Here is a 19,383-nt window from a genome sequence, read left to right on the forward strand (position 1 = left end):
ATTAATATATGAGCAGCGGCCAAAAGTGGCAAAGAGTAAAGATTAAGGTGACTATGTGGGTATGAATAAATGCACTTTGAGCCACCCGTGGATTCATAGCTCTAGCATGACAACGATCGCTCGACCCCATTGGAAAGGAAATTGCTGTCTGGAGCTTTAGACCACAGTCTCACGGTAGCAGATAAGGATGGCATTTAGTCGTATATAAACTGCCTTCATCAAGGAGTACCGGTAATTGATGTGCTGCTAAGGTGCTTGAAGTTTGTTCCTTTATCCTAAAATATAGTCTAGAAATTGATTGCGGAGTATACCCCAAAATGAGCGCAATTACTGTGTGTAGACGTGTGGGGCCTTGCAATAAGCCCATTATGCTATTTAAACAGAATGCAGCTAAATGCCGCCACTGAACTGAACAACTGCAAACCGATTACAGCCGGTGACTATCTGCCTACTGCACATCGCCCGATGTATGCAATGTAAAAACTGCGATCTCTGGTGTTCTTATCGGGTAGAAATGTTTTGGGGTTCCACATAAACTGAACTGTGTTATTGTTTACTTGACCAAAACCAACATGGCGATACTGTCAAGGAAGAATCAGACTGCCCTTCTCGCTGTGGTTATCTAATACAATATAATGATAGTAATTATTTAATACAAAGAGAGGAAACTGGCGAGCTCGTGGATATTTGGCTTTTGGCACAGACAGCCCCATTCGGCAGACGGCAGCAGAGACTCTCCACACTTTGCTTGTTAGCTAAAGTATTACAGTTAAACAATAATGTGCTACAACATGGTATTATTGATTGGCCGTTTAATCTCAGCTTTCAAATTTTGAATCGCTGCAATTTAGTCACCTTTATTCGTGTTGTTTGGTGTGCAGCAGCAGGCAAATTCAGACCTATGGCCATGTTAGAGTCTTTAATTAGCCCCAAAAAATACATAAACGGGTATGTTTCAGAAGGTGGGAAAAAAACGGAGTAGCCAGAAAAGATGCAAACTTCACAGAGCAAGGCCTGAGTCGAGAGTTGAACCCCAAACCTCTGAATTGTGAGGCAGATGCGCTAACCACATGCAACAGCTGTGTCACATCATCTGTATTCTTCAGCTATTTATTTCAGTTAACTTTCCATCCCTGACACCCCACTTCATGAGCGTAACACTTATTTTTCTGCATTTGTTAGTAGCTGATGCTTTCCTGATTGATTACATTTTAAGGGTCAGCAGCCACGTATCTGTGCTCGACGTGTGGTCTTCCGAGTCCAACAGAACAAAACAGATGAGTTTAAAATACTCCGACTTGTTTGTTCTTCCACTAACAGCTTTATATTGTTTTCACTGTGTTTGTGTTATAATTTGTATTTACGTCTTACTTAACCCTCTACCTTGGTTCAACATTTATACTTTTAATTGAGTGACATACTTTATGTTTTTTTTATGTTTCCTCTCACTGTCTACTTTGCCTCCTAGTAACACCGCTTTTTCGCTCAATTGTCGATTGCACCAATTCTGTTGATCCACCTCTCTGCAAGGAAAAACGCAAAGCTTGAAATATGGATTTTCTGTCACAGGTTTTTAAATTCTGCTCTAGACACTTGCAGCAGATCTTTACAGATACTACTTATATCGAATCTGGTGACAAGACTTGGCGTAAGGGAATTCATGTAATGATACGACACCCCTACTTCTCATATTGTTGAATCTCATCCAGCGCATGCGTGTGTTTTGGTAATCGTGCTTAATGCAACATCTTGGAATTCATCACCAAGTGTTTTTGGCAGCCTGGGAAGCAGGTACAACACAAATCAGGAATCATAAACCAGTACTCACAACACACAGAAATGTACAGACAGCTAAATGAGGCTTCGACCAGAGTTTAAATGCAAGTGCTCAAGCGATGAAGAGGATAAAACCTTACTCATTAAACCAAGCAAATGTAACTATTAATCTGAGTGTAGGTATATTGAAAGGTAAGAGACTAGTGTACAGGTTTTTCATTTTCAGTTCTGTTGGATTGAACTCCTTCCATTTCTATGACCAATGCTATGAAACAGGTTGACCATGCATGTGAGGTGTATATCGGTCTGCCATGTGAAAGATGAATTTTATTTCGGGTCAATCATAGGCATTTTATATGCTGGCAGCTTTGCGGAAGTAAGAGTCTTAAAATTCTGTTTTGCTCCAATGGATAGTAGGTAGGATAATGAACTGTTTACAGGATTTAAGGACAAATAGGAGGTCTACATGCTCACTTGTCCTTTTAGCAAAAGTTGATTCATGTTATGTTCCGCGTTGCACGTACTCCCTGCCATGAAATTGCAGCAAAAGGAAGCCATCTATTTCTTTTAGAAGAACAAACAATGGAAGATGGAGAACTGCATTCAGGATGGATAGTGTTCATCTGCATCCGATTTTCTAGACGCACTGTATGATTTCTAGGCCGGCTGTTTGAGTGTGTATCTTCTTACTGTGCTGTCCCACAAGCTGGTAGAGCTTGTTCAGTTTCTCGGTGTGTTCGGCTGTGGAGTGGTTTGCCGGGTGCTGATCTGGACTGCATCCACCTTGCTGGGAGTGAGGCGGTGGCGTCTTGCTGCTGTAGCTGCACACAAATGATGGCAGAATGGTTGGGTAGTTCATCCCTCCGTTTAGTCTCCTGAGCAAGGCCCCCATGCCTTGGGTGACAACCGACTGATTGCCGCCACTGCTATTTCCGTTTCTACTTCCTTTACTAACAGGAAGTGACTTCATTTCCAGTTCCACGGCTCCTCCAACACCTTCTGCGGCCAAATGTTCAGTGCTCGCCACGCTGCTCATGTGCTGCCCCCCATTGGGGAGCCGACAGTGCTGGTGCTGATGGTGCTGCAGCAGGCTGTGAATTGGTCTCAACCACAAAGCGCAACCTGGGCCCGAGCTCCTGCTCGAGCCATGGCCATGTCCATTACCTCCGCCATTACTGCCTCCGCCACTGCCGTTAGGATTCACCTTTTTACGTCGTTTACTGGAGAAGGAAATAAAAATCGATTTGAAAGAAAGTGGATAATTCTATACAAAACCAAACTACAGTTTTTCTTCCGTTGTTTATGGTTATGATAGCATATATCCGCACATTTTAGGTCAGCTAAAATGTAATGTTTTTTTACATTGTGTTTTTGAGAACTTTTAAAAATACCCCACTCTGTTTTTGTATAACACGCAGTCCATATCTGACCTGTGCCATCCAGAGTATATCCTCTGCAGTCTGCGTGTTAACTTGCGGTAAAGGTGACTGATGTAGCGCAGCATCTCCTCGTAACATGAACCTGGTTCACTGTAACTGGCAAGCGTGGAATCATTGGACATGTAGCGAGCACGCTGTTCCCGCATAAGAGCGTTCTCCCGTTGCTTTGTCTCTGAGAACTGGGTGGCGATGACCACGAGGCACAAGTTGATCATGAAGAAAGATCCCACCTAGATGGGGAGGAAAAGAAAAGCAAGCATCTTGATAATTAAGTAGATAAAGACATCTGTCACCACCGATAATGAAATCAACTTATTAACCTTTTACAAGGACGGAACTGATGCCAGTGTGTTATTATGGCCTTCATTTAATTAAGAGTCAGCTTAGCTAAATAAAGACGATAATACAACAGACAACTTATCATTCAAACGTGATAAAGCCTCGCAAATATGAAGATACGTCTTGAACAGGAAGTTAGTCATCAATCAAAATGCTTATTTGACATGTCATCACCATGGGTTATTAATTAACTAGGACAAAAATATGTGATGTGCATGTTAAGAGATTTCATTATTTTCTATGATGTTCTTTATTTCTATAATTGATCATTTTGGGGTTTTTTTCAGCATCCCCCAAACAGCCTGTTTTTTCTTGCCCCCAATTTCCCCAACTATTTTCCAAATGCATAATAAGCACTTTTACATCAAACGACAGTCAGACAGCAAGCTCATAGAGCAGCGCAAAATATGGCTTAAGCTGGGATCTTTGAAAACCTACACAAAAGCATGATAAGGGAAATTAGACATGATAGAAAACGACACGGTACAGCAGAAGAGAGCTGTGCTCAAAGCAGAGCTTAGAAAGGTTATTCTGGGTTTCAGAAGGAAGAACCGAACTGCAAGTACACAAGAACATCTTCCAGGAGTAACATGTTAAACATATGCAAATTAGCTGAGAACTCAAACCCCAATAGTGCAGACTAGACAGAGCCAAGTAAAATGAATGGTATTAAAGAAATGCAAGTGTACTTCTGTAAGTGCTGAGTTCAGTGTTTGTGTTGTTCTATTCAAGCTCCGAGTTCAGTTAAGGATTTGTTTTCGCATCTGTAAGTCTAAAGTCATCCTGTCTCATCAAGTCTAACGTCATCTTGGTGTTTTCTTTTTCGCCTGTCAGTCCAAGAGAAAAAAAAAGAAATGGAATGAAAATTGAATTTGGCATACAAGCAGAAGCGAGATTGGCCTGCAGTCGCACTAAACAATTATTCTATGCCTGTTGTAAAATAGAATTACAAACACAAACAATCAGGGTGGAAGGTGGTCTCCAAGTGCCCACTTCACACAACTGTGATCTCCCTAGCCAACTTTAGAACTTTATATCGTCTGCCGGTGCAGCTCTGCCTGCAGTTCCTTATAAACCTACTTTGCGCACCTCGAGCTGCCGCAGGACACTAGCAAATCATTGTTTTCTTTTGCCATGTCAAGGACTATCAATGCACCTCTTGCACGCAACGCGGTTTATAGAGGGAATGTGAGGAGCCACTTTGAATAGCAGCTAATCAAGTTGGCTGTGTTCATGCCCACATCGGCGCAAAATACCCTTTTTAAATGTGCCACGCTGCGGCCACTCGCACGGGTCTGCGAAAATATCCAAACTTCCAGCCTGCCCTTGAGCAGATTTACACTCGACTTGAGCTGGATATGAAAATGGAGCCCAAAGTGTGAATTTCAACAAATTGTACATTTTCAAAATTATTCAACTCATTCATATAAAGTACTTCAACACCCTTATGTCAATATGATGTGCTGTAAACATGATGCATATGCAGCTTTCTGGCAGCATTACTCGAATTGTATCGTGTGGATTGTGGGCAATAAAACATATACAGAATTACTGATCCACAAAAATAATTCAGTCAGCTCTACTATGGCAAAGTTGTGACTAAACAACACCTTTTGGGATGCTGATCTGTGGAGTTATGAAACGACTGGAATTGGAAAAACCACCAGGTAATATTTTTCTAAACATATTAAAAGGGTATCTGTGTGCTAACATTCATAGGTAAGTCCTGATATAATAACAAAACATAAAGTGGTTACTTACAATAATTAGAAGTATAAAATATATAAAATTGTAGAATGAATGAGCATCCATGACATAGTACATGATATCCACCCATCCTTCCAGTGTGATGACCTGGTTGAGACAGAGAGAGGTGAGGGAGGAGCAGTCATTAGCGTGAGTATACACAACTGCACACTTATACCCTTAAATTTGTGTGTTATGCGTTTCTTTGGTCAGTTTTGTCTGTTACAAGTAAACCATATACAGTACTGTTTGTTTGCATGTGTGCATGGGTATGTGTGTATTCGTGTGTATGCATCAAAGGACTGACACAGCTCCTTGGTGGAGTCCGCGTACTAATGAGTACTTGGGATGCTGACACCTGAAATCAGCGGCTGAGCTCAGCCAAGCCGATAATAAACTCACACCTCACCATTTACACCTCAGCTTGCATGGCACAATACAGCCAAAACTACCCCGGCCATGCAAAAATGTAATGAGAAAAAAAAAAAAAATCAAATAAAATACTCCAAGATGCACTGGTACAGGATTCTCACCGACAGCATACATTCTTTATTGAATTATATAAACTCAGAATATTCATTGATATCGTCTCTTACATACCTATGACAGGCCAATAATTGTGGTTTTGAATGGGAAATTGCCGTGGAAACGTACATTACATTGTATCATTAAAGGTGATGTTCTAATTTGAGTGTGGGTATATTTTGAATTTAAATGAAGCCATACAAAAAAAAAGATTTCATTCAATTCAGTTCATTCACAGAGCGCCTTCAGGGATTCAAATTTGTATAATAAGCAAAGCATTTCAATTAATTTAGAGCATATCATTTTAAGTAAACAACCCATAATTTTACTTTTTTCCCCTCTAATTATAGTAAACGCAAATAGGCTATATTGTTGGGCACACAAGCTGCAAAAAGACATGCTACAGAAACTGCATTTTATCTTGCACTTGCTTGAACACACACGCATGATTGTAAATCTTGTTGTCAGGTCAGGTGAGTAAAATAAATGGTATATCGTGATAATGTACATGCATGAGGAAAAGACAATAAAAGCTGGCGTTGGTGATTTAAGAGGCACAGATCGACACAGTGTCTACTTTGGAAATTTAAATGTAAGAAAAACTGAAGCTAGCAGAGCATTCGTCCATTAGATCCTGCCACAAATGTGCATGCGGTGCACAGAGCAGACCCATTGAGCCATTTACAAATGGCTGCTGAGCCCAGCATGGGAACTCTTGATCCATCACAGACTACATACTGTATTTTGAGGAACAGGTAAACGGTGATGCCTGCTGTTTGTTAACTTGACTGAAAGAAATGACTTGTAAAAATACAGATCTTAAAGCAGCAAAGGTACTGGACTAAATAGTAGCTACTTGTAAGTAGTGCGCATTAAAAATCCAGATTATTGATTCTGACTGGTGTCACCGAAAGTGTAGTGGTACATTTGCCTGGCTTTCCTGCAAGCTATGAGGGTTCAGTTCCCACTCTGAGTGGTTGTATGTCTGTCTTTATATGTGCCCTGTGATTGACTGTTGGCCAATCTAGGGTGTTTTCTGCCTTTTTCCTAATGTCAGCTGGGATATCACTCCAGCTCCCTGTGACCCTGCACTGGATAAGAAGTAAAGAAAAATGGATGGATGTATGATTCAGACTGAATAAACCAGATGATAGGGATAACAAGCATCTCATTTAACATGCATCTTACTGCAGATCTCTGCTGCCTCATTTGATGTGTGCCAGTTTCACATCACATATCGCTTGGGAAAAACAACAACAATATCCTAACATCTATACATGAAACAACACACGTGTCTTACCTGGAAAATAGCAATCCAAGCATAACCGATGTTGTCAAAGTTGACAGCTCCCTTATGAGGGTTGCGATCCCCATGGCGACACACATTGTAGTACTGGTTCCAATTAACACATCCATTTACACTGGCCCCTCCCACTGTAGGGACTGCTCCAATCCGATCTGAACTTTGGTGAGGCGCCGGTAACTGGCACTCAGTCTTAGCCTCGGTGTAGCGCGGAACATCATGGCAGCGAAGCATACCGTTCTCACGAGGTGCCGAGCAGATAAATGGGCTGTCTTCACCATCCTCCGACATGTAATATGGACTGATTGACAAGTTGTATTTTCTAGGAAAGAATATATGCATTTTAAAAAAATGCTGACAACAATAAGAATGCGATAACAATTCATAACAACGTATACAGGTGTTCATAATTACGTTTGTATTCTAACCATTCTATGCAGTTTGTGTTTCCCAACCTTTATTGAGCCAGGGCAGACCATTTTAAATTCAAAAATTATTCCAGCTCACCACAACAAAAAAATGTCACAATAATTATTAAAACTGATATAATTATGTTTGTGTGTACCTGTGCGGCATACAGTATAATTTTGTGACATTGTCCTGTGAGATTTCTCTCAAGTAAAATATGCGTTGGCTCAATATAGGTTGGAAAAAAAACAGCTTTATAAACGAATGTATCATTCTCTGTGATTTTGCAAAATAATGACCGAGAGAGAAGAAAGAGAGCGTAAGAAAGAAAGGAACAGTATGATCATGTTTGCAGAACATGTGAGGGAGTTTTGACATGTGACGGTTGTATTCCTGAGGAACACTTTGTCTGCACATGAGTCGAGAGGTTCATAGAGTGCACTGACGATTCGTCCTATTTTCAGAACAAAAAGGCTTGTTCCAAAATGTCTCATGTCCATTATTAGTATTGCTCTCATCCTTGAAGGAGCAAGAGGTTTTACAATGATATAACACAAGACTGCAAGACTTACGTTCTGATATCCACTCCCAGAAAGCAGCGGTTTCGCAGAAGCCCAGACCATAGCTGGACCCCAACAATCCCAAAGATGAAAAAGACAAAGAAGCAGAGGAGGAGGACATTTCCCAACATAGGAAGGGTGTCCAACAGTAGCGTCACCAAGATTCTCATACCTACGTGGTGGGAAACAAATTGCATAATTAGCATTTAAACATGAACGAACACAAACAGTCGTAGATTGTGTGGCGGCCTTATCTTTGGACGAATGTTATACCTTGGCAACAGCTATCGATCGTGTGATCTCAATAAACAAACGTCATTACTTCGGCCAAAATAATTCCAAGCAATGATAACAGGGGATGTGACAGTTTGACATAATTCTGTCCTTAGGGATCTGAACTCACATTCCCTGTGGCTGGTGTTACCTAAGTGCATCTGTCAAGCATCCATCTCTACATGTCACATGCAGTTAACATCAAAAAGACTGTCCTTACAATGTAAGCAGCACATGTCCATAGGCACCATCCTCACCCTTTAATTTCTGATCTCCTCTTGGGATTAATAAAGTCACTCTATCCAGCTACAATTAATTAGTCTGATATTTGGATGCGAGTAAACAGAATGTGTTGTTTGGGGTCAGCCAGGACTGATCAGCTGACATTAAGAAACATATATTTAGAACATTCAATTTATTGAATTGATATCATTTTTGTCTGTGATAACAACATTGTGACTGATTTGCCTCTGACAAGCATTCAGGGGCAATTAGATACAAATATATAAGATAAAAAATATAAAATAAATACAAAAAAGATATATTAATGTTAACAAATCAATCTATTCTATTATCATATCAATAATCCTAAATTACTAAAGGTAAAAAGGTTTGTTTTTTGGTAAAATGTGCTCAAAGAGGAAGTCAACCCAAAGTTCTTTTTTTTCCAGAATATGTTCTATGGAGGCACAGTAGTCTAAACACGGCATTCTGATTAATATTGCGTTTATGGAATATGAGAAATCCACCCGTTTTTAGCTAGCTTAGGGGGCGGCCATTTTGTCACGTCTGTCGACTGAACATGACATTGAAGTTGCTCAGGGCTCAGATAACGACCAATCATGGATCAGCTTCAGAAAACAGGTGAGCCGTGATAGGTTGTTACCTGAGCCCTGAGCATTTGTGATGTCATTTTCAGTCGACAGAAGTGACAAAATGGCCGCCCCCTGAGATGGCTAAAAGTGGGTGCATTTTGCTGCTTAATTTATATTCCACAAACACAATCAGAATGCCGTGTTTCAATTAGTGGGCGTGCATAGAACATATTCTGGAAAAAAATATGTTTAGGTTGCCTTCCCTGTTAACCACATCAATAAAATAAAAAGGTTTTAATGGCTTTGCACTGTTTTTTTCATTCCACGTAATATGTAAATAACACGTCATTATTGCATACATACGTAGTATTTACAGTCACTTCAAATATGTGCTGCGAGCGAAGAGTGTGGGGGCGGGTAGTGAGGAACTGGGGAAGCCCACTCACGATCGCCTCTGCATACGCAGAGTTGTGAAAAGTAACAGTGTTAATCATACTTGATTTTACTGTAATTCCAAACATAAAGCATGGGCATGTATTGTGGTTGTAATAATTCGGCCATGGAGATGATTCATTTTTTGCAAATGTCAACAATGTGTCGTGGCGTCAATTTTAATTGACGTCTCCATGAAATGACGACGTCATGGAGCGAGCGTCTCACTTCTCCCAAAACGTGTCCCTCTTCGCTCGCGCCTCTGCTGTTTGCCTTCAGCTCCTCTCGAGGATCTCAGGTGAGAGGAGCTGACATGTAAACAGAGGAGCAAGGACTGAAGAGGTTGCAAATAAACGTGATAAATGTGATTTACCAAGAGAATCAGCAGAAGCCTTACAAACATGACAAACACAATCTGCCCTGCTCGCTGTAACTAAGCTACAGAGACAAACAGAGACAGAGTGGAAGCAAAATGGTTTGTGGCAAACAAAGACGCTAAGTGTGTGTGAGGGCAGCTGTGGTAGCTAAGGGCTGGAAATATTTGATCTCTTGATGACAATTGAAGGAGGAAAATAATGAAAACTGGGATGGACTGTGAAACACGGCGAGGAAGTAGGCAGGAACATCTGTAAGGCTTCTCTGGTTTTGTGTACCTTTGAGGAAACGAGCATTTGGGTCCTTAGGGTGGAAGTGTGCCTGTCTGTCAGCCCTGACCTTGACTATGCTGCAAGCGAAGCACGAGCTAACCTATATGTCACCCTCATCCACCAGAACAAGCCCACCCCCTTTAGGGAGCCACAGTAGCCATGCTTTAACAATATCATTTTGACTTCACATTGTCCACGGCTGCTGTAAAGACTGTCCCTAAGGCGACTATTGGCTCTTATTGGCTGATAAGGTTGCAGGTAGAACGTTCACTCCCTCCAGATAAAAAACAAACACATTTGTTCATGCGCACGAGAGTGATAGATGTTACAGATAGCTGCAAAGGAAGAAACAACCCGACATGCTTTATAATGGGATTTCGCATATCTTAAGTCTCAAAGTGGAACCCACCCTCACACATATGCAGAAAAAAAAACATATGTTTGAATCTAGAAATCAGTCAACTGAGATTAACATTTTCAAATATGCTATACTAAATGTCACAGAGTATTTTTGCACATCAGCTGCTGTACCAAAGAAAATGTTAAGGGCTGTACATAAAACGCTTTGTGAAATGCTTGGGCAAATGTTCAAGCTTACTTGGTACTCTGTTGATGGCCCGTAGAGGTCTCAGTACTCGAACAGTACGAATGGCTGAGAAACTGGCATTCTGTCCATCCAGAGAGTACTCCAACACACTAAGGGCACAGATGCAGGAATGCTTTTCTATTTCATGCACTTAAAGCATAAACAACCTCTCATTGTAAACATAATAATACTATTACCTATTAGCAATTAAAAAAACGATTGGTGCATCTCTGTGTACGTCTCTGTTGTTTTGATATTACTTTGATAAGTTTATCCAGCACTCAGCCTCAGCACTGCAAGATTTGTTTCTTGACTTCTGACACATAATGCAATATCCTTAGCTCACTGTTTTTTGTTTTTTTTTATCTTGACACAGTTATTTTGTATTGTAAATGTACTCGGCAAGGAAAAGTCATTCCGATTCTGAGTGACAACCTCTTTTTTGGTCTTTGGGGCTTGCTTGATGCGCAAGCTGTGAAGCAGGTGTTGGAGTAGTGAAAAAAAAAGGTCCAACAGCCTTTACTGAGTCTGAGTGTTGGCTGGATCACTAGCATAGGTAACCTGGGCTTGGTGGGTTTTGTAAACCCATGAGCCCTTTGTGGGTAGAATTCTTATCTTTATTTTTTTTTACGTGAAATGTTTCCAAAGTTGACTCTCGCGGCGGCAGGTAGCACGCAGTGTAATGTCAGAGTGTGTCACTGTATTGTGTTGAGGGGATATGAGCGTCGCAACTTTTTTTGACACAACTTTGACTTCCTGTTGAATTTAGCTGGGAAATGTCGATGTACGAAATGTAGGTCTAGACCTACATTCAATCATCCATCCATCCATTATCTATACCGCTTATCCTCACAAGGGTCGCGGGGTACATTCATTCATTTAACTAAAATTTCCCAGTCCGTTCATCGCCAACATCGACAACTTCCACTAGCTGGCAGAAGAGAAAAGTATTGTGGGGCACCTACCCCGCCATGACGATGACAAAGTCCAGCTGATTCCACTTGTCACCAAGGTAACAGTTGCTTCCAAAAATCCCCAGGGCCACCATCTTGATGATCATTTCCACCGCAAAGAAAGCAAATATACAGTCATCCAAAACCTGATGGGGAAACAGATATAGAGCAGAAGTCATTTTCAATGCCGAAAAGAGGAACTTATTTTACATACATCCACATTGACAAAAGATATTATATAAGTATATATAAAAATAATCTATTAGTTTGTAACGCCAATGAATAATTCAGACTCTGTGTCATTTTGTCAGTTTTTTTATTAAATGGAAATTTACTGCTGCGAAAAAAAAAGTAGGTATCAGACATGCTCGGCTCAAAGTGCACGGAGCATATCGAACCAAATAGAACATGAAGTGGGAAAGGATGAGGTGGACTTTTTATTGCCCTTAAGCCAGTTGTTTAATATATTAGCCTTACCTCTCTTTTTACGGCAGAATATGAAAGTGATGTCTGACCAGAATGGCACATGATTTATTTACAGTCACTCCTCATGGTGCCTTGGTGCTCAGTCATGTGACTTTGAACATTCAAATATACTCAGGAATGATTTACACTAAAGAATATGGGATTGGGTTTCCACTTAATCAACTCGACCAAATCTTAATTCTTTATCTTACCATGAGATTTTAGATCATTTTTTGCTTCCCGCTCTGTGGGAACAGTCTTGGAAATGGGCCTTTTCTGATCATAATCTTTTTTTCTAGAGTGTATGTGTTAGAGGCAACATAAGAATCGTACAGAGGTGATCTAAATGTAGAGATGAGTGTGTTTAACTAACCTGGAGTATGCGACACCACTCTGACAGGCAGGTGACATCTTCACACGGCTGGAACATCCCCAGGGTGACGCAGTTGAGGAGGATCACCAACATGGACACATGCTCGAACCACGTACAGGAGGGGGTTAAGGTTCAAACTTAGGTGATCCATTTACACATTCTAACTACTACAGAATGGGAGACAAAATGTAGTTTATCATGCAAGTCCGCTGGAAAAATAAAAAAGAGGGTCTATCGAGAGAGTGTGCAGGGTGGGAGTTTGATTTAAAAAAAAAAAAAAAAGGAAGAAAATCGTGTTGGTATATATGGACATATATGATATTTATGTGGACATGGACACTGGTATTCAAATAATATTCATATATTTATGTGTACAGTATTATCAGTGGATCATCTTTGCCATACTAAATGTTCACATTTGTTATTTTCAGGTCTATATCGCCAAAAAGGAAATGTTGCAATTGTCCCGTTACCCTTGGTAAAACTAAGTTGTGTATAATCACCCCAAACGATTCTGAAGCTATTATTTTAAAGCGGAAGTCAACCCGAACATATTTTTTTCAAGAATATGTTCAATGCAGGCCCACTAGTTGAAACGCGGCATTCTGATTAATGTTTCATTTGTGGAATATCAGTTAAGCAGAAAATCCACCCGTTTTTAGCCATCTCTGGGGGCGGCCATTTCGTCACTTCTGTCGACTGAAAATGACATCACAGTTGCTCAGGGCTCAGCTAATTGACCAATCATGGCTCAGCTTCAGAAAACAGGCGAGCTGTGATTGGTCATTACCTGGGCCTTGAGCAACTGTGATGTCATTTTCAGTCGACAAACGTGACAAAATGGCAGACGGCAGAGATGGCTAAAAACGGGTGGATGATCCCTTATTCTGCAAATGCAATATTAATCAGAATGTCTTTGTCAGTCTATGTCAGAATGTTTCAACTAGTGGGCCTGCATAGAACATATTCTTTAAAAAGAATTTGGTTTGGGTTGACCTCCACTTTAAGGTAATGCAAGTCTTGCTGCAACTTCATTTTGTAAGCTATTCACAATCTTTAAAAATTGTTGATCACGTTTTACACATCGGACCAACAAATGACTGTGAAATTGAGCTACTATGTTGGGGTGAGATGTGGACTATAGGGAGTAGTGAAACGATCTTGATAGCATTGTGTTAACTAACAATGTGTTGCTGTAAGGATTGAGGCATAAAATGGGGGGGGGGGGGGGGGGAATATTATCATTAAAATGGAATACACACTAGCAATGTAAGGTCAACCGCTCCTTCACAAATGAAGGGCTTAGCTGAATAAAAATAAGAAATTTGAATATTTAAAGAATCTGTTCAGTCGTTTGCTGCCCTCCTCGTGCTCTGTTTCCTCTAATTAGTCTTTAATCTCTGCAGTCAACACCTCGTGAGCTACCACCCTGTCATCGGCTCACCTACTGACACACACACAAACATATACACACACGCACATTATAAATCCTGCCAGACAAGATGAGCTGACAATCCTCTTTAAATGAGGGTTAGAGTAAGGGTTAGTTTGTGTTTTGGAAATTTGAGGGCAATTCCTTTACTTTTTGCTGTAACCTGTAAACATTTGGGATGACATGAGACAAAAGATCACCATTTTAGCCTTTTTTCACAGGTATTTACATGTGCATCTGATCCCCGACGGAGAATAGAACAAATTAGATCATTAGTAGTGTTAACTATGAAGGCAGAGTGGAAGCTTGAAGGGAAGCCTTACATGTACAGCAAGCGCTGTTTTCTCGCTTGTTAAGGTCGATTTATGTCTCTAAGAATCTGAACAAATTACTTCTGTGCCAAAGAGCACCGAGTAGTTCACCAATACTTTTTCTCTAGACGAGAGCAAGGAAACATTTTTATTATATAACTAATATATCAAAAGATGTACAGACATGTACTTTCAAGATTTAATCCAATACCTATTATTACTAAATATACAAATTAAGATTTATTGTTATAGTGGACATGATCCACACAGTAAAGGTGGGATGTCAAGAGTTGTGCCAAACAAGGAGAGGCACGCACGCGCACGCAAGTGGCTGCTGATGAGAGAAAACACCAATAGAAATCCCTTCACGAACTCTCTTACGCATACACGGATGCGTGCACACAAAACATGAAGAACACACTGGAAAGGTCTCAAAGAGCGCACACAAGCACGCACACACAATCAAATGCTAAGCCCGCTCCAGCTGAGCTGTCAGGTCAGTGCTGGTGCACATAAGAGAGCAGAGCAGAGTTGGTCGTCATCAGTGAAGGGCCACTGAGAGACAACAACAAACAACCACGCTCTTGTTTGACTACAACTGAGTAATAACAGTAAAGCAATGCCCATGTTTGTTAGACCCACAATGTTACATTTTATAACACCACAACAGAAGTCCAAACAGAACAAAGTGCTTGTTTAGAGATGACAAAGTCAGCTGTTCGAGTTTATAGCGCTGAATGTCTCCATGGCTGGTAAAAAAATAAGAACAACACTGGCAAGATACAATCAAACATGATATTCCAGTGATGCTTCACTCCAAATGTCAGACTTGAAATGCCCCAAAATTCTCCTGCTCATTTTACTGTGTTTTTTTTTTATGGTGTAGCATTGATCAACAGATTAGAAGTCAAATATGTATCTTCTGGGAGGTGATTTAGTTACAAAGGAGTTTTTGTTAAGTATTTTGTTCTTAGGTTTTTCCAAAGCCCTCATATGTTCCACCTTGCTTGGGGAATATTGCTTTTGTGATCACATTTGAATCAAGTACTGTAGTTTGTCTGCAAGAAAGTCAAAGATGAGAACCAGAAATCCAAAAATAATAATGTGGCATATATGCCAAACAGCATCCAACCTGCTCCAACCGTATACTGTAATTAACTGCTCACAGCCAACAGGGTTCATATTGCTATTGTAATGATGGACTAATACTGTGACATTCACCACCACTATTGCTTAATTATTTTAGTTTACGTGGCATTTTACAATTTCTGTGGAAATTATATCTTACATATACAGAAAAAAGATATCTGCTGACCTTTCCATTTTAAAACCGGACTGGAATACAAATTGTGTTCTGTTGAGGTTAACTAGATATTGTACTCATCCCACCTTTGCTTGACTTTAACCTTTAACCCTTTCTTTCACACGCTCCACTGCCACGCATGTTCCTCCACCATCTATACGCACCATCTCGACTTCTAATCTCAGTCTTTAACAACCCCCCCCTCAGTTTTTGCTCCTCACACCTCCTCTGCAATCCATTTATCTGCACCCCCACACTGTCTCTTGATTTTTTTTTTTTGCTCCAGTCCATCCACCTTTCATCAGATTAGAACAAACTCAATTGCATCAGATGTAATGACATAGTCACACTCTTTACTCAGATCAATTTGCAGGGTGGCTACAGGGTGAGCTCTCACACGCTGTACACAATAATGCACTGCATCAAACTGAGAAGTTTGGTTAGCCTTTCCGGGAGAATGGCACAATACTAGAATCACCTCTTTAGTATGATACACTGCAAACTCCTAGCGCAATAACGCACATATAGTTAGACGGATAGAATGTGTCATTTGCGTCATCGTAACTGCCATCATCCACAGATGACCATATTTGGACAAAGTACTTTAGAATCCAATAGGTGACAATATTGTTTATGATAATACAGCTGTGTTCACAAGCTTACATAACCGGGCAGAATTTGTATGTGCCATTCCTTGAAGAAAACATGATTATTTTATTTTAAATGCGATTCAAAAGAGACTATATCGAATGGATTGTTCTCATTTCACGTAAGTTATGAGCACAACTGTGCCCTTTAAAGATGGTTAAAACAATTAAAGCAAAGTCTAGCATGAATAAACATGAGATGCTAGCAAATTCCTGGACCAATATAAACAAAGCAACTATTTTTACTGCAAATAACTGATTTCAAATATTTTCTATATCTCATAAAAAGACATAAACGTTTGCAATTTTGTGTCCTGTCTAACACATAACAAACGTATCAAATATTGATATTACAGTTTTGTAAACGGGCAGAAAAACGCTGGTGTTTTCAGCTGTTCCTCATTTAATCAAAGCAGGAACCCAAATGACTGCGAGCGCTACTCCCCACCCGCTAATAATGGGCTGCTGTCAACACCATTTTTTTAAAAAGTTGAAAACAGTTGCGCGATGCGTTGCGGTATAGTCAGTTTAAACACAGCGCTTGAGCAGCCCATCACTAATTTGTTGATGAGATCAATCTCAGAGGAATACATTGATGATTCATCCGACAAGCAGCAGCTGGCATCGGACCATGTGAGGCTGCGTGTCCTCCTTCTCCCGCTAATGAGCTGTGTTCCATTTCTGCTGTCCTTACTTCCCTTCTATGCTCCTCCTGCTCTGTTGGGAATCATTTTCCTCCCCCTCCATTGTTCCCTTCTTTATGATCTAACATCAACAAGGTCCTCCGCTCTCCTTCTCTGCTTCTCCTGGTGATGTTTCACTCTGTGCATGAATCACGGGACTGTTTCCAGTCCAGACTCTGAGCTGTGTGCGTAAGTGAATGGATCACTGTTCATTTACATCAATCATCTGCCATAGAGGAGACGTCACTGCAAAAACACACAGACTCTCCTACTTTAAGGATTCCTTTATTGCCAGGAAGCAGCGCTACGTGAGGCTCGTGTGTTGCGCGCACGTCTGCGCGTGTAGCAACGTGTGAGCTTCATATCGGCTCATCTCAGAGCAGAAGTCCCCAAAGATGGCAAGAACCAGAAGCTCATAAATCAGCCTGTCCCTGAACTCGCTCCTCTCTCCCTCATCACCTCCCTCGCTCTTTTCATCTCTCTATCCCCACACCTCCCCGCCTCGCCTCCGACACCCCGGAGAGTGGGCCGAGGCAGGCGTGTGACGCACTTACACCAGGATTCCCTTCCTGTCTCTCTTTGCGCTCTGCTGCAAGCTTGTTCCTCTCGCCCTCTCATTCGGTCGATTTGAAACTAAACGACACATATCAATGTGAAGTCAGAGCACATGCAAATTGGAAACGTGCAGGTGTGTGTGCGCGCGGGTGTCGCCGGGGTCAAAGAGGATAAAAGGGAGGACAGAAAGAGTGAGGGGGATACAGGAAGCCCAAAATAGAGCAGTTGCATCTGGTGGGGCCTGGCCTTGAACTGTGGCACACACACGCCAACACAGAACACACCTGAAATAGACGTTCAGCGTGACCTTGAGCTGTTGGATCGACTTCATATGGTACTGCATCTTATATTGATTAATAATGTTAGAGCTGTGTTTAAGCTGTAATAGTAAAATTAAAGGCTAAGGCCCCTATTTTTATGCCTACGCAAGTCTAGTGCAGAGCGCAGTCTAACTGTGCGCATAGGTTTTCTTTCTTTTGGTATTGCGCCGTTGTGGGAGTGAACACAGACGAATTCCTTCCCAGACTATGGGAGCAGCTCCTCTCATTGCGTTTAAATTCAAGATTTGCACTTGCTGACGATGTGTAATTGGCTGCTGGGAAGTAGCAACTTGGAGAAGGTTCCAGCCCCCGAAGGGTAATGGTGATGGCAAGGGGCAAAGGAGTGTGATGACAATTATATAATTAGAAATGGAACTTTTGCAATGTAGGAAACAGTACACACACTTTTGTCATGAATGCTCAGTGCAATGTAAGCTAAGTCGAAAATAATAATAACATGTATGTCTTTGTGTCCACTATACAACAATAAAGGGTGAGTTAGCAGTTTATTTTTTTTTGTGATTTACTATTAAGTACATCTCCACATATTCATGTTGCGGGATTCACAAATTTGCCTATTTGCGGATTTTATGAGGAACCTAACATCCGTTATTAACTGAAAAACTCACCTCGTTGCCACAACAAAAATATTGCTTTAGGGCCTTTTTGTGGCATCTTGGTGCAAAATAACTATGTTGAAGTGAGAGGAGCTTCATCTAGTTAGACCATACACTTGTCTAATACAAGGAACTGCTTTGCCGCCATCTTGTGGCATCCATAGGCAATTATAGATTTTTTTGGGTGGGCCTCAATTACTCACAGATTTTCACTACTCATAGCATCGCTTGGTCTCTAAATTCCTCCTGTCTTTTATTTACACTTGTCAGGAAGTTATAGAATATTATAATTGAAATGCCTATCAAATTTCCATTATTTCCAATATGAATACATGAATGCATTCATATTTACAACAAACCAGGTTAGATTCCTGACATGATTTAAAACAAATACGGTAGGGGATACAATTCAATAATTAACCGGTGCACGTGCATTGATTGCGTGGTTGTGTGTGTAAATGATGATGATGATGTATAGTCATGGTGACAACGTGACTGCCAAAGTAGACTGTCAGACATAAACATGCTGACTGATTATAGCGATTAGGAAGGCCACTTTGATTGTGTTATGTTCTCTCTGCGTCTGACACAGTTTCGACAGGATTCCGGTTGCTAAGTAACCAGCCGCAGTCCAAACTGTCCACACTTGGAGAGAGAGAGAGGGGGGGGGGGGAGAGAGAGAGTTGAGGACAGGAACGCAGTGAGTTTTATGAGGCTTTGTTGAAGGGTTTTGGGGCTTTTTTTTTTCCTGCATAGCATCGGCTGTATATTCTGTTATAAAGTGTTTAGCCTTTATTTTCTTTTTCTGCCATCCTCTAATGCTGCTATCCTTCCCCCTTATTCTTATTCCTCCTTTCTCTAAATGAATTTCTCAC

General features: G+C 40.9%; 1 protein-coding gene across 4 annotated transcripts in view; it reads right to left on the reverse strand.

The window, feature by feature from the left end:
• The window catches only part of cacna1ha (calcium channel, voltage-dependent, T type, alpha 1H subunit a), a 77,625-nt gene that overhangs the window by 29,002 nt on the left and 29,240 nt on the right, over positions 1 to 19,383 (reverse strand). For all 4 annotated transcript variants that reach the window (XM_086055180.1, XM_086055184.1, XM_086055181.1 and 1 more), the window contains exons 3-10: positions 12,641 to 12,752; positions 11,815 to 11,948; positions 10,862 to 10,959; positions 8,109 to 8,268; positions 7,126 to 7,450; positions 5,316 to 5,408; positions 3,207 to 3,445; positions 2,467 to 2,996 (exon numbers count right to left, since the gene is read on the reverse strand). In XM_086055180.1, coding sequence (XP_085911306.1) covers positions 2,467 to 2,996; positions 3,207 to 3,445; positions 5,316 to 5,408; positions 7,126 to 7,450; positions 8,109 to 8,268; positions 10,862 to 10,959; positions 11,815 to 11,948; positions 12,641 to 12,752 — 1,691 coding nt within the window. The remainder of the gene's footprint in view (positions 1 to 2,466; positions 2,997 to 3,206; positions 3,446 to 5,315; positions 5,409 to 7,125; positions 7,451 to 8,108; positions 8,269 to 10,861; positions 10,960 to 11,814; positions 11,949 to 12,640; positions 12,753 to 19,383) is intronic.

This window comes from Filicampus tigris, chromosome 16 (genome assembly GCF_054856515.1).
Source record: "Filicampus tigris isolate MCC_2025a chromosome 16, RoL_Ftig_1.0, whole genome shotgun sequence".
Classification (NCBI taxonomy): domain Eukaryota; kingdom Metazoa; phylum Chordata; class Actinopteri; order Syngnathiformes; family Syngnathidae; genus Filicampus; species Filicampus tigris.